The 16,555-nt window shown below is 32.1% G+C and overlaps 2 protein-coding genes across 6 annotated transcripts in view; one reads left to right on the forward strand and one right to left on the reverse strand.

Annotated features, from left to right (window-relative positions):
- LOC18430887 (uncharacterized) overlaps positions 1-3,192 on the forward strand; it is a 58,544-nt gene extending 55,352 nt beyond the window's left edge. For 2 of the 5 annotated variants that reach the window (XR_016045251.1, XR_016045254.1), the window contains exons 5-6: positions 1,647-1,803; positions 2,234-3,192. The gene's annotated coding sequence lies outside the window, so the exon portion shown is untranslated. Of the gene's footprint in view, positions 1-1,646; positions 1,943-2,233 lie in introns of those variants that run through there. The other 3 variants (XR_016045253.1, XM_020665283.2, XM_088852803.1) reach the window with 2 other exon arrangements.
- LOC18430886 (endo-1,4-beta-xylanase 5-like) lies at positions 63-15,931 on the reverse strand. The gene is made up of 7 exons (XM_088852669.1): positions 15,764-15,931; positions 13,374-13,420; positions 13,018-13,237; positions 3,221-3,387; positions 2,417-2,515; positions 1,010-1,795; positions 63-407 (listed from the first exon to the last, which is right to left on the reverse strand). Exons 1-7 carry the CDS (start codon positions 15,846-15,848, stop codon positions 63-65), a joined length of 1,749 nt encoding a protein of 582 aa, XP_088708795.1. The 5' UTR covers positions 15,849-15,931.
- Positions 15,932-16,555: the final 624 nt, after the last annotated feature.

The raw sequence follows: 16,555 nt of genomic DNA on the forward strand, positions 1-16,555 counted from the left end.
CATGTTTGCAATGCTACTTATTGTTAAAAATATAATTATATGAATATAAAAAGAACAATCTTTTAGGCATAGACCTGAACATGGTGCTCTTCCGAGTCCATCGTCACCTCAAGAATGTGAGTCGATGAGGAATTCGTATTGGGATTTGTGATTATTATTTCATACTTTCCATGAGGAACCAATGTTTCGAAAATGCCATCTCGATCAGTTTTGCCCACCAAACTTCTTTTAATCCCCCATTCTTTGATCAACTTGTCCACAACATCTCCAGTAGGCAAGTTCTTGAAATTGTTATCTGTGAGGCACATGTTGTAGCAGCCCTCAGGATGCCACCCTGTCCACATGATGATACCTTGAACATAGGGATGAGAATATGTTTCTCTTAATATTGCTTCCAAGTTTTGAGCCTGCCAATTGAAAACGAATGTAAAAATTTCATAACCTTATTGATCTATAGATGAATACTTGAAAAGTTATCTTCTGGGGTTTTTATGAGGACTGTAATTACTGAAGAATTCAAACCAAATACTGAATGTAGAGGAAACCTTGGAAATAGTAATGGATTTGGAACTTCTACCAACTAGCACAATTTAAGAGAAGACAATTTTGATAGTACGTTCATGATGAACTAAATTGATTCAGTTTAGTGAATGAACACAGTTACAGTAATTCTATGATCTAACATGGTTGGGTTGCATCTCCATACCATTGATTAAGTCAATTTCATGGTTCCGAAGGGAAGTCCATCAAAACCATATGCAACAGAACCTATTCTTGATCGTTTAAAAACATATGGCAATGGTAGCATGTTTAGGCTGTGTAATTTCTCTCTCAAGAATGGTTTTACGACTTTAGGTTCATAAGGTGAATCAGTTTCCAAAAATTTTTTGAAGGCCCACATTGCTCTGGTTAATTTTGAATTCCCAAAGGAGTTTCTCTAGTTTTTCCATTTTGAACAGGCAAGCACATAAACATCCCTATTAGATAAAAAAAAGACAGAGAACCAAACCTGATTCGGGTCTGGGGTCACGTCAAGCTCTGTAATCCAAACAGGCAACCCTGTTGCACCCAACAAGTCGAGTGTGGCTCGCACATAGGGCATGTTGGGCTTCTGAAAATGACTCTCCAGTCCTATTCCAAGTGGAACACGATTGTTCCCGAGGAACGCCTGAATTTCCTTAAGCTTACCAATGTACTTATCAGGCGTTGAATCATGATCCTCACTCTGCTCCAATGTGTTATAATCATTCATAAACAATGTGGCCTTCTCGTCTATCTGCCCAACTTTTTGAAAATATTGGTCTGTTATATTAGACCCAAGTCTATCTTCATAGAAATGGAAATGCAAATTCTCATTCATAACATCCCATGCTATGACTTGGCCCTTATACTTATTAACCACTGAGTTGAGCCTCTTCTCTGCTGCTACTCTAAGCTGATCAGGGTTCAATTGTGGTACCCATGATGGCTGGTATTTTGGGTCATCCCAAAAGATGTTATGGCCTCTTACAGGGATGCCATGTTGCCTTGTGAAAGCGAACATGGCATCCGCTACTGAATAGTTCTCTTTGTTGGCTGTGCTCTCTGTGCTATACCATTTGAGTTCATTCTCGAAGGTGGTCACCGTGAATCTTTGATTCCACCAGTTTTGGTATGTTGGGTTGCTGAGGATGTTTTGGCCTATGGCTGAGCCGAATGGGAAATGGGGCCTTGTTTGTTGGAGAATCACATTTGCACCTTGAAGCTTCTTGCCCCTTACATTGACTGCTTCGAGCTTCACTGCCTTCTTACGCCCCTGAACAGGTATTGTTACCATGTGAATCTTTTCTTTTTGTGAAAAAGAATTAGCATGTGATGTTATAGTGACAAGTATCTATGTTTTCCTAAGAAAAGATGATATGAAGATAGCTAAGACTCTAGAAGATAAAATTTCTCCATATCACAAGATTTTCCTACTTTTATATTGATCTTAGTTTCAAGGTAGGTCTTTAAAAAACACAAAAGTCATTGTTAGATGCAATCAAGTTCACGAAGCAATTTATGTTATAAATTATTATTTTTTCTTTTGTTCTCATTCTAGAACTTGCTTTTTTTTTTTTTTTCTATTCATTTTTCGTAATTTTTGACACTCTTCTCATGATAATTTCTTTAAAAATAGAAGTTTTGAAAGCATTTTTAGGTAGGATATGTGGTAGACGGTAATCAATGTATGTGGTTTCCTTGTGCTTTGTAGATTCACGTTTGAGCAAATAAACTGCAAAAATGGTTTCTGCAAAAGTAATCTATGGAAGCAAAGGCGTTTCAGGAATCAGGATATGTAAAAGATTTGAATCATTTAACTCGTTCTCAATTATATAAAACCAAGAAGTAGTTTAAGAATATTTTAGAGGTTGCCCTTTTAAAACAAAGTTATCACCTTTTCAATGCTTTCTGTTTGGTGCGCCCTCCACTCTTCTTCACTGAAAGGCTGCAAGGAAACATTGTCCACCCATATCTCCACTTCTATATTTTGGCTCTGCATAAAAGCAAAGTTAATATGAATATTTGGTTAGTGTCAAACGTAGTTGATTTCTAGTGAAATCAATATAGAGGGATATATATTACATTTTTATATTCTAACTATGGTTTGCTAATTGCTCAATAACAACCTGTGGTCAATAAAATTGGTATTAATTTGGTTTTTCCCAAGAAAGACATGATTATTTTGCATTTTTTTAAGAAAATGGATTAAAAGAAAAGAATGGATATATATATATATATATATATGGAATCTTTTTTGGGTGGATATGTATGTGGAGTACTAGGAAAAACAACGAATTACAAGAAGAAAGAAAATTTCAGTTCATAATCTAAGTAATCAAATACTAGATCATCATTAAGACTCACTTCACAAAGTAAAATTTAGGAAAGACTAAAATAGTAAAGTACAATACCAAGTTCTATGATGGGCTTTCAAAGATTAAATGCAAGAGCAAATGAGATTTACAGAAAGCAAAAGGAATAGACTTGTACACACTGTTCATTAAACTATGAGAATTTGCCATGTGATTTTTAGTACACTGCAATTATAATAGTTTAGAAATCCCATAAAATGATTGCATCCTTGAGGTTCCTCATTTGGGTTCATGCTCGAGTGCAAGTGGTTTGGACCTTGAGGTTTTGGATTCCAACCCATTTTACTAAAAAAGAAAAGCAAATAGAAAATGGAAGTATATATTACCTCGAAATAAAGCTCAGCAAGCCCTGAATAATTAGCCTCGAGGCCTCCCTTAAGCATTGACCAACACCCAGACTTTGCACTCACTCCACCACAATGTATGAATCCACCATCAGCAGTTTTGATGACTGCATTCACAGTCGTGCTTCCTTCATTAATCTGTATCCATCCTGAAGTTTCATACAAAATCTTGTCAGAAATGTCAATTTTAAAATTGACCTTTAAGAGATGCATGTCATTGACAACTGCCTTCACAGTCACACTTCCTTCACTAATCTGTATCCATCTTAAACTTCCATACAAATATATACATACAAATCAATCTTACCATGTAAAAAACTTTAATTTTCAAACCTACATGCACCCACACAATCACAAATGCTTAGTAGAGGATGTCCTACAATATCTGTAACTTTACCATGATCACCCAAATTATCAGATTGAACTCTAATTTATTGTTGATTATCACTGATGAACTTTAATCCATCTCTTATTTTCATCTCGTCATCAACTCCACCTTTTCTCGGTCAAAAATAGCTTCAGATTTTATCCGTGAATCAGATGATCAGCATAAGCTTTTCAACTCCGAAGGCCCTCATTACTTTCATAAGATGCATTTTGGTGTCGAAATTTTTGATGGCCAAGAATCTATTTTCATCTCTAATTATAAAATTTTGAACTTTAAAAACAATTCAAATAAGCAGATCTATAAACGTATAAAAATCTTGGAAATGGATGGTCCAGATAATGTGTTGCAAGATGTACTATTTTTGAAACTTCAAATTTGTTTTCCTATATCCATACATTTTAATATTGAGATGATCAGTTAGACGGTTTTCCAATGTCAAAATAACATTTCTGATGGATTTTGATATGTATCTCGTTGAGGATTGATGTCTTGTATTATGAGGAAATATATCTGCCAAAGTTCGAATATATCCGTACATGGGATTTAATATATCTGGGACTTGATATATATATCCATACAAAGGTATTTCGCTAATTTATACCATCTATCTGGGACTCGATATATGTCGTTGCGATTGTGGGTTCATCCAAAGTTAAGGGTTAAGGGAAAAATACAGATTTCTTTGTAATTAGATAAAAACAGAGAGGCATGAGGAAGAGAGTGAATTGTAACCTTATTTTTCATTGCCAGTAAAGAAGCTCTAATCTCTCGTGGACGTAGGCATGTTGCCGAATCATATATATCTTTGCGTTGTGGTTGATTGTCTCTTTCTTTTGTGTTTGTTTATTCTTTCTTGTTTTTCATGGATTGTTTTTCGTTTTTACAAATTGATATCAGAGCCTACAAGGTTATTCCGCGTTCTGGGGTTTGCTACCACGATGACAGGAAATTGCTCAAGCGTCAAGTATGACATTGAGAGGTTCAATGGAAAGAATAATTTCACCCTTTGGCGACAAAGGATGAAGGATCTTTTAATACAACAAGGTCTGACTAAGGCTTTGCTAGGGAAATCGAAGAAACCAGCAAAGATGGACGATGAAGAGTGGTAAAAGATGGAGGAAAATGCGGTAAGTACGATTCGTCTGAATCTCTCAGATGACGCCTTGCGTTATGTGGTAGATCTCGAAACTGCTCTAGAGGTTTGGACAAAACTTGAGAGTATCTACATGACGAAGTCTCTGACGAACAAGTTGTTCTTGAAGAAGCAGTTATATTCTCTTCAGATGGAAGAAGACACATATCTGCTTGAATATCTCAGCGAGTTCAACCAGATCATAAACCAGTTAGCAAGCCTTGAGGTCGAAATCAAGGATGAAGACAAGGCCCTACTTCTGTTGGCTTTACTTTCAAGATCATACGTTCATCTAGTTACGGCTCTACTGTCTGGGAAGGAGACTCTTGAGATGGATAAAGTCATTGCTACTCTTATGTCAAACGAGACAAGGAAGAAGATTGGCAGTATTAAATCTCAAGGAGAAGGTTTCTTTGGAAAACACAAAGAGAGTCATGAAAGGGGCAGATTAAATCAAAGAAGGTTTGGAAGCAAAGTTGGTCAAAATCGAAGGGGAAGGGCAAGTTTATTTACTATTATTGCAAAAAAAAAAGGCCATATGAAGAGAGGCTGCCTGAAAAGAAAGGAGGATATAAAGAGGATAGAAATAGGAAAAACATCTGATGAACCTAACGCGGCTGATAGCTCTGGCGGAGATGATGAAGATCTTATCTCTATATCTCCAGGTAAGAATTAATTTATTAATTCTTGGATTTTAGATTCTGGTTGTTCTTTTCATATGCGTCCAAATAGAAACTGGTTCGAAACCTACAAATCACATAGTGGTGGGTCTGTTCTAATAGAGAACGATGTGGTATGTAAGACCATTGGAATACGAACTATCAAATTTAAGATGTTTGATGGGATAATACGAACCTTATTAGATGTGAGGCATATCCCATAATTAAAGAAAAACTTACTATCTCTGGGGGCTCTTGATTTGAATGGTTGTAAGTATACAACAACAGGTGGAGTCCTCAAAGTTAGTAAGGGATCTATGGTTGTCATAAAAGGTCAGATGACTTAAAACCTATACAGGTTAATAGGGCATACAGTTGCAGGTGAAGCTTCTGTAACCACAAATGTTGAGTCCAACATAAATGACACAAATATGTGGCACATGTGTTTAGGGCATATGAGTGAACGAGGTATGATAGAACTTCATAAAAGAAAATTGGTGAAGGGTATCAGAGCTTGTAAACTGGATTTCTGTAAGTACTGTGTTTTCAGTAAACAGTGCAATATTAGATTCAAAACTGCAACTGATACGAGCAAGGATATATGGGGGCCTTCACCAATCAAATCTAAGGGTGGGGCAGAATACTTCATTACCTTAATTGATGATTACTCAAGAAAGGTTTGGGTCTACTTCATGAAACACAAAAGTGAAGCATTCACGAAGTTTAAACACTGGAAAGAAAATGTAGAAAGGAAGACATGAAAGAAACTAAAATGCTTAAGATCAGATAATGGAGGGGACTACAAGTCTAGAGAATTTCAAGAATTGTGTAAAGAAGGGGGGACTGTACGTCACTTTACCACACTAGAAACTCCTAAGCAAAATGGTGTGGTTGAGTGGATGAACATGACTTTTTTGGAAAGAGCTCATAATATGTGATTGAATGCAGTTTTTGAAAAAACGTTTTTGCGCAGAAGCAGTTAACATGACCTGTTTCATCGTTAATAGGTCACCATCTACCTCGCTTGATTGCAAAATTCCAGAGGAGATGTGGACAGGAAAGCCAATAGATTACTCTATGCTGAGGATCTTCGGATGTCCAGCCTATGTCCATATGCAAAGTGGGAAACGTTCCAAATTAGACTCTAAGTCTAAACAATGCATCTTTCTCAGTTTTGAGAAGAGAGTGAAGGGATTCAAGCTTTGGGATTCTACTTCACATAAGGTTGTGTTTAACAGGGATGTGTTTGATGAATCTCACATGGTGAAGTCAATCAACATGCAAGATGACAAAATGCAAGTAGATGAAAGTGATGAAGAAAGATCGATAGTCCAGATGGAGCTAGAAAAGTCTGAAACACCAAAAGAAGAAAAATCATCTAGCAGCATACCAAAACAGCAACAATCACATGGTGAACCCTACAGTTTGGCAAAAGACAGAAAGAAGTGAGTATGCTTGTTGTGTTTTTTTAAAAGCTTTTGATGATAATTCCCTTATTTTCCTGATGCTTTATGTTGATGACATGTTCATCGCTGCCAAGAATGCATGTGACATAACTTTTCTCAAGTCTATGTTAAGTTTTGAGTTTGATATGAAGGATCTAGGGGCTGCTAATAGGATCCTTGGTATGGAGATTCATAGAGATAGAAGTGCAGGTAAACTACGGCTAACTCAGAAAAGGTATGTTGAATAGGTGTTGGAGTATTTCAACATGGAAAAGGCCAAGTCAGTTAGCATTCCATTGGTGAGTCACTTCAAGTTATCTGAACGGCAGTGTCCCACTACGGATGAGGAGATAGAGCAGATGTCTCTGGTGCCCTATGCTAGCGCAGTCGGAAGCCTCATGTATGCTATGGTTTGTAGCAAGCCGGATTTATCTCATACTGTCCATGTTATCAGTTGATACATGAGTAATCCTGGAAGGGAACATTGGAATGCTATTAAGTGGATTTTTATCTGAGCGGGATGTCAGATCTCGGAATTATGTTCAGCAGGAAGAGAAGCTCTACAGAACTGGTGGGATATGTCTATTCCGACTATGCTGGTGATTTAGACAAGCGAAGATCTACTATAGGGTATGTCTTCATACTAGTAGGTGGACCTATTTCATGGAAGGCAATGCTTCAACCCACGATTGCCTTGTCTACGATAGAGGCAGAGTACATGGCAGCAGTTGAGGCTGCAAAGGAGGCGATCTGGTCGACTAGTTTGGCTCGTGAGTTGGGGGTGGGGGAAGAAGATACTGTGTTGCATTGTGATAGTTAGAGTATCATAAATCTTGCAAAGAATCAAGTGTTTCATACAAGGACAAAACACATTGATGTAAGACATCACAAGATCATGGAGCTTGTATCACAAAGAATCATTCACCTGAAGAAAATTCATACGAATAACAACCTTGCAGATATGCTTACAAAGCTGGTCACCACGGAAAAGTTCAAGCTTTACTTGGACTTGCTTAATGTCTCTCATTGTTGAGAGTGAGTTTAATGTCTCTCATTGTTGAGAGTGAGGGAAGCACCCCATGGCAGGTGGGGGTGCAGTAGCGTACCTTTATAGAGGTATGGGGATGAAGACATCTTCAGGGTGGCTCGACAGAATTCAAGTCAAGGTTGAGATTGCTGAGGATTGATGTCTTGTATTCTGAGGAAATATATCTGTCAAGCTTTGGATATATCCGTACATGAGATTCGATATATCTGGGACTTAATATATATATCCATATAAGGGTATTTTAATAATTTGTACCATCTATCTGAGACTCTATATATATCGTTGCGATTAGGGTATTATCCAAAGTTAAGGGTTAAGCGAAAAACGCTGATTTCTTTGTAATTAGATAAAAATAGAGAGGTGTGAGGAAGAGAGCGAATTGTAACCCTATTCTCCATTGTCAGTAAAAAAGCTCTAATCTCTCGTGGACGTAGGCACGTTGCCGAACCACTTATATCTTTGCGTTGTGGTTGATTGTCTTCTTTCTTGTTTTTCGTGGATTGTTTTTCGTTTCTACATATCTCAATTCTATGATTTAATGTGTCAACATTATATAAACTTTTTCTTTTTTTAAATTGTGTATGGGAATAGTCTTTTCTAAAAGGCTAATTTTGAGATTGTCATTTCTGACAAGGGTTCGTATTGGGTTGATATGATGTCAACGCTTAAAAAGTGCACAAACACCTTTTAATGGTTAATAATGAACTAATGTAATCCAAGGTCCAAATTTTTATTTTTATTTTTAATTTTATATTTAACACAATATTAATATGACTTTATTTGAACTAGTAGCATGCTCTTGCATTGCAAGTGTTATTAAAATGCTGTCATGTAATATTTTTTTAATAACATTTCATAAGAGAAATAAATTTACTAAATCTACGATTAAATCATAGAATGAAATAAAAATTAAACTAAATTCTACAATAAAATCAAAGTAATAGTTTCTCACACATGTAGGGAGAAAGTGAAAGAGACATGAAATACTTTTGATAGTGAAAGAGAGATGAAATACTTGTCATTAGAAAAAAAAAATAAAAAAAAATGATTGAAATACTATTTGATTGAATAGACATAAATGTAGCAAAATGAATAAATTAAAATTTTAATATATCAAATTAAATAACATAGAAAGGATATTATTGTGATTATTATCTCAATTATAGTAATATTTATTACTTATAAAAATAAATTTGTATTATATAATTATTCGTCTATTATTAAAATAGACTAATATGAGGATTAATAAAATTGTATTTAATTTCATTATACTAAATGAATTATTGTATTTTTTAATTATCAAAGTATTATTATTATTATTAGTATTATTATTCATATACACATACTGATCTCATTTATAATGCCGACCAAAAATATATCCAAAAATAAAAAAATAATGTGGAATATATGTTTATAATAATATAATTGTTAATATAATAATGTGGAATATATTTTTATAATAATATAATTATTAATATATAGTTATATTTATAATAATGCAATCTATAATTATAATTATTTGTGTAATAAGTATGATATTTAATAAAATATTACAATCGTACTCTAGTTATTTTTAATTAATAATTATAGTTATATTTTGTTATGAATATTATAATAGTTGTGAATTCTAATTAATACAATCAAATTAATTAATTATCACCATGTAAATTATTGTTGACAAATATTATTAATTGATATAAAATATATAGAAATTGTTAATTTTTAAATAAAATGATAATTTCATTAATTCCACAAATGAAACTATAGTAAATAATTATATAATAGGAAATTTCTAAATAAAAAAAATATTATAAAGTGTTAATAACTTTAAATTTATGCATATCAATATCTATAATCATGTTAATTATTATGAATATAAGTTTTCATTATAATATATTATGTTCATTAATTCTTTATATTAATTATAAGGCATATTTTTTTTTAATATATATATTTCGTTATTACTGATAAACGATGCTGATACATTTTTTTATGTAAGTGCCATTATATTATTATAATTAATTATTATTATCAAATTAATATTATGCTAATCAATTAATTAAAATATATAATTGTGATTATTGTATGCAACACTATTAGTTACGAAAGTAAACAAACAATGAGAAAATGGTATTATCATTATTCAAATTATTTAACCACAATTACTCAAGCCAAATGATATGTTGTTGTTAATGAATTACTTCAAATATATAATTTTTATAATCGTATACAACAATATAATTATGAAAATAAACACAATAATTAGAAAATGCTATTATCATTAATCAAATTACTCAACCACAATTAATCAACCCAAATGATGTTCTTTTTATTTCTGATCAATACAATAAATTAGATTTATAAATTTAATAAATAAAATATAATTAGGTTAAATAAGAAAATAAATATAGTACTAAATTACAATAAATAAATGAAACTCATTTTGTTACCTAACATTTTAAAAGGGTATTTAAAATTTGACAGCGTTCAGAGAACTATGATGAACTAGTGTACAACCACAACAACTAGAAAACCTTATTATCATTATTCAAATTACTCAACTACAATTACTCAAGCCAAATGATGTTCTTCTTTATTTCTGATCCACATAATAAATTTAATTTATATATTTAATAAATAAAATATAATGATATTAAATAGAAAAGACACAAATAAATATAGTACCAAACTATAATAAATTCAAGCAACTCTAAATTAAAGCAACTCCTTTTGTTACTTAAAATCTTAATAGGGTGTTCAAAATTTGACAGTGTCTGGAGATCTATGATTAATTGGTATAATCTTCTTTAATTCTGAATCACACAATAAATTAGATTTAAAATTTTAATAAATAAAATATAATTAAATTAAACGAACAAAAACACAAATAAATATAATACCAAACTACCATAAGTAAATAAAAATAGTATAGAATGTTTGGAATAAAAATGTTAATCAAAATAAACAATAAATTAGATTTAAAATTTTAATAAATAAAATATAATTAATTAAATGGAAAAAAACACAAATAAATATAATACCAAACTACCATAAGTAAATAAAAATTGTATAGAATGTTTTGAATAAAAATGATAATCAAAATAAATTTAGCAATGCTTTATTTTTTATTTAATATTTTAAAATTATTTGTATTTAGTTTTTTTATAAAAATGAAGCAATAACATGAAATTCAATTTTATATTTTATTTAAATAAAAATAAAAATAAAAATAAAAATAAAATTTATTTTTGGCCACTAGATATGACGTTGTGAAATTGCAAACCATTATAAGAAAGGTGTGGTTTCTATAAGGTCGCAATCATTAACAATCCAATTAAGCGCACCTCCAAATTTTATGATAACGTAATTGTGTTGTAAAATATTTTTAGGATTATCTTAAAATCTATTTTTATATCTAATTAGAAAATTTTAAACTTCAAAAATGATTAAAATCAAGTAGATCTATAAACATATGAAAATCTTGAAAATAGACAGTCCAGATAATGTGTTACAAGATGCATTATTTATGGGACTCAATTTTTTTTTTTTTTTTTTCACATTAGGTTTTTCAACATTAAAACAACCTTTCCCATAGATTTTTGAGGTGCATCTTGTGATTCTTAAAAAGTTGTGGTTTGTATAGAGCCTAGGCTCTAAACAATCAAAATAGAGCTTACCTTCAAATAGTATCGAGAAATACGATGTCAATACTGAAAATCTTTGTGATAGCCTTAAAATATATTTTCATCTTTATTTATAAAGTTTAAAGCTTAAAAAATAGTGTAGACGATAGATCTATGAAAACTTGAAAATCTTAAAAATTGACGGTCCAAAAATGGTTTACAAAATATACTATTTCCAAAACTTGAAATCTATTTTTTTCTTATATCTATGGATCTTGATGTCGAGATGATCAATTGATGATATTTTACATCAAAACAACCTCTTCTAGTGAAATTTTTGAGATAGACTCTAATTTGATTGTTTAGAGGCTCGGTTCTATATAAACTTTTCTCTTCTTAAAAAGGTTTCAACCCTATATAAATAAGAATGCTTGTGCGCCCTTCCACCTCGTGCATGGGATACTTTTCCTTTTGACGATTGTGTGCATGACATATCTGAAGCATGCCGATATTTGTTATATCCATCTATGCATGTATAGGTTTGGAGCTTATTTAGTGGTCATGTGGGAACTTACATTTGGTCATGCAGCATGTCTGCCACGTTTGGGGCATTTTTGTGACCCTTTTTTCATGGGTCATATGAAAAAATCCAAAACAATTCAAAAAAACAAAAAAAAAAAGAAAAAAAGAAAAAAGAAAGAAGAAAGAAAGAAAGAAAAGAAGCTTTGAGCTTCAAATTCCATATATCTAATATCCATCAAAATTGAGGGCCAAAATTTAGTCTTGGAGCAAATTTTCCTTCGTTCACTTTTTGAGTTCCAAAATTCAAACCATCCTTTTCTTGTTAGAAAAAAAAGAAGCTGCTAACATTAGAAACGCAACCATAGAGTTTTGTTCCCATCAAATCCCCTTATGCCTTTGACTAGAATGAACAATTTGGTCTTACAGGACCACCTAATCTTTTCCATAGGTACTTGTGTCGTTCCCACCGACGGGGATCTAGTAGGAATTTTTTTTTTTTTTTTTTTGGGTGAGTATATTTAGTTGCAAATTGATACTATGAATGTGCATATTTATATGCAGCAAAATTATCCTATAATCCTCATCACCATGGATAGGGATTATCTCAGTCTATTCAATAAACAAATGGAATTGATAGAGTACCATCACACAATGGGTGAGAGAGACTTGATGACCCTCATGACCACGTATCTTCTAAGGTCATATGAACTACAATATTTTCCCCTTTATGTGAGCATACAAGTTCATGCAGTAAGGATTTGTTACCTACCTGCGCCCATGCAAGTCCCAGACCCGATAAAGGAGGATGGTTGTGTTAGGTACACAATCATCATAAAATTTTGTCAGATTTTTTTTATCAATCCTAATTGTATGTTATGTTTAATTGAATGTATGACCTTTAGTCAACCATAAATGATTGGAATAAAGCTCAAATGATAATGATGATGAATTATAATTTGTACCTGATAAGGCGTAGAGCTTTCCTCTCTCTAAATTGAACCCTTGAGAGGCACTATCATGTGGGCGTAATCTATTTGGAGCCACTATAAACTGGTTGCCATTGATGGATCTTTTTTCTACCTTGGCATCCCCAAATACTGACGATGCTTTCAAACCATGGTCAATGCTTGGGTTAACTATAATCCCTCCCCCATATAGAGGGGCTTTGGGCTCCTTAAAACACTGCAAAAAATTGAACAAATAAAGGCAAAAGATATAAGCACAATAAGGAATTTGAAAATAAGAAAATGAGAAGAAAAACACTGGAAAAGCAGTCAAATCAGTCACACATGTGAGGTTATGGTGGAAAAATACTTGCCTCTGTTGTGGCAAAACGATCATAGGAAGTAGATCCTGCTGCATTTTCTGCAAAAATTAGAAATTTTAACTTTATTTGGCTTTTCGAATGGCCTAGAAATCTGAATCCAGGAGTTACATTTCCATGGAAATGGCTGACCTGTTTGGTTCCTTTTGAAGATGGGATTGACATTTTCGTGGTGACTCATGTATCTTCAATTTAAACTACATTTCAGAAACTATCAATTCCACAAAAATAGATGGAATTGATATTTTCTGGAAATCAAAAGTTAAACACACATACCCCAATGTTTATTATTCTTAGTATTGATGTTAATATTATTACTACTATTGTTAATGTTGTTATTATTATTTAAAATATTTATTATTGAAATAATTATCATTTAAATATATTTTTATTATAATATTATGTTATTATCTTAATATATTAATATTATATTATTTTACAAGCGAATTATTTATATTTTATTAAGACATTTTTAACATTACACTATTATATTAATAGCTATAAAAGATATTATATTATCATAATAATATAAAATTAGTATAAATGTTATAGTAATATTCTTATAATATATTAATACTAAAATATATTATTAATACAAATAAAATAAAATAATATTGTATTATTATTATTATTATTATTATATTAATGTTTGAATGCACGTGTGCCGTGAAATGTAATGTTGGAGGGAAGGAATCTCACCCTTGCAAGTATGGACACTATATTTGAACTTGTTGAAAGAAAATCTTCGATTTTGGCTTCAAATTTTGGTTGTTGTTAGATACCAGAAAAACTTGGCGATTTTGAAAGACATAAACGATTTTTAAGTACAATAATCACAACATTGAGAATGATTTATTTTTATAATGCAATGAAAATTTTTGAATTTTTTAAAGATAGAAGATGCATCTTCCACGTCTATGCCAAATGCTATCAAAACAACATATACCCATTTTCCAAAAAATGTCAATTATGGGATATATTAATTCCAGGATACTCATTTCCTCAGGACTCTCATTTCCAGAGAACCAAACAGGGCCTTAAAATAAGGTTTCGTGACTTGTCTTGGCCAAGGTACTCGGCCCTTGGTGCCCTTAGAATGTGGAAACAATTAAAAAAAATTCAAAAAATTCTAAAAAATATTTAAAATTTTTAAAAAGTATTTAGGGTAAATAAAAATCGTTAGTATGTTAAAGAAAAATAAAAAGATAAAAATGGGCTATCAAAAAATTGAGTTATACGTTGAAAATTTAAGATTTTTTTAAAAAATATATGAAAATCACGAATCATCCTAAAAATTGCCAAAATCATCTAAAACATTATTTCTAAACAATATATTGGTCATTTCAATTTCTTTTGGATTTTTAATATTTTCATATTTTTTTAGGGCATTTTTGTGGGGGTCTAGTTGGGCACCCAACTCCTACTCAACTTGCATTGCTATTCGGAGGAGGGTGAGGTACTCAACCAAATCCACTCCAAGTTACTAGGTCGAGTCCGAGTGGACTCGGCCAAGTCAACAAAAAGCGATTCAAAATACTAATCCATTGTCTTAAAATAAAAATTGTAAATCAATGAAACCCATCAAATTAGGTCTTTTACTTGAGGGAGTAAATATGCAATGTGATCTCGTGGGACTACCCGGGTACGTGCTCTAATTTGAGTGTTTACTACGAAGAGAACACAAAACAAAAGCCAAATCTTATCATCTTCAACCATTTTCAAGCACAAAATATCTCCTTCCATGTCTCAAGAAATGAAAGGGAAAGGGAAAGGGAAAGGTTTCTCTACTTCCCCTCCAGCAAAGAAGATCTATGCTTGCCTCACCATCCAGCTATTCAATTTTGATCAAAAGAGCCACTCACTATTTGATCTTAGATCCTACATCTAAAAGTATTTTATTTTTAATTTTTTTTATACAAATTGTATGAATATGAAATTTGGTACATGCCATCTTTTCATTGGGTTACCTATAAAAAATATTAAAAATAATTTTTCGATAAAATATAATGACCAAAATACGCCTTAAAATTTTCAGAGATATTTTAGTTATTTTATTTTATTGAAAATATTTTTTTTATATTTTTTCGTTAGTGCGAATTTAATAGAGGATTAGACATCCAAAATTTGGTGTCAAAATAGTTTATAAAAAAATAAATAAAAATAAAATAGTGTAAAGACGTGACATTGTGATTGAGGCACTGGAGGGTTGGATAAGGGAAAATATATAGTTTTATGCTGTAGGGGAAGCGTAGAAAGCTTGTCCAAAAACCATAAAAATACATTCATGTCACCATGCTAAAACATGCAATATTTGCAAGGAAAAGAGCATCTTATCCCCAAAGAAAATCCATGGTTTTAGTAGACTTCAAGTGAGGGAGACTAACCTGTAGAAAAAACACATAGTAACAACAAAACTCCATTCATATAAACCATGAATGAGGCATTCTTCCTCTTTCCACAGAAGTCCATTTCAGTTTCTTATATCAAACCTGATAATTTCAATAAAAAAAGTAGTTAGATAGTTCTTAGACAAGCAAACAATAATAATAAAATGGAACAAAGTGGTTTGTTGACAAACCAGAGTGATTTAGAGCAACAAGAGAGAGAGAGAGAGAGAGTACTAACTACTAAGAGATCTTTATTTTTCCTTTTTGTTTTCCATGGCTTAAGCACTGGCCTTATAAAGTAAATGGAAAGTTTATAATTGAAGAGAGGAAAGATCCATATGGGGAGATTAAATTTCCAAGCTGTTGTCTTCTTCTTTCCTTTCCAAATTTAGTTACTGGTGAATAGATGTTAAAATTAAATGACCAGTACCCAATATAGAAACCTTACTAATGCATGGCATCTGCGGTTCAAATTATAGAATCTCCAATTTAATTTGTGTCCATCCCACCAAAACATTGGTCTTTTTGCCAAATAAAGACAGTAATAAACACCGCTAATTTCCTTTTTCTCTTTTTTTTTTTTTTTTTTTTTCTTTTTTTTTTTTTTTTTAAAGGACTTTTGGCAAGTACATTGAACTGCAACTCAGACAAAAGTATTTAAAAAGTAGGCCTGGAAATGGACCAGGCGGCGCGGCCTGGCCCTAAAAAAGGAGGGCTTAGGTTGTGGCCCGAGGGCTGGATTAGGGTCAGTGTCCACCCGGTTTAGCCCCGCATGCCTTTTTTTTTTTT

The sequence above is a fragment of the Amborella trichopoda genome, chromosome 12, assembly GCF_054954075.1.
Source record: "Amborella trichopoda isolate Santa Cruz 75 chromosome 12, AtrichopodaSantaCruz75HAP2 v2.0, whole genome shotgun sequence".
NCBI classification, from domain to species: Eukaryota; Viridiplantae; Streptophyta; class Magnoliopsida; order Amborellales; family Amborellaceae; genus Amborella; species Amborella trichopoda.

Excerpts from the sequence above, each read along its gene's own strand:
- LOC18430886 (XM_088852669.1), bottom strand. The coding sequence starts at position 15,848 with ATGGACTTCTGTGGAAAGAGGAAGAATGCCTCATTCATGGTTTATATG. Across the intron at positions 2,516-3,220 it reads TTGCTGAGCTTTATTTCGAG|AGCCAAAATATAGAAGTGGA; the intron begins GTAATATATACT and ends GCTTTTATGCAG. Across the intron at positions 408-1,009 it reads TGACCCCAGACCCGAATCAG|GCTCAAAACTTGGAAGCAAT; the intron begins GTTTGGTTCTCT and ends TTCAATTGGCAG.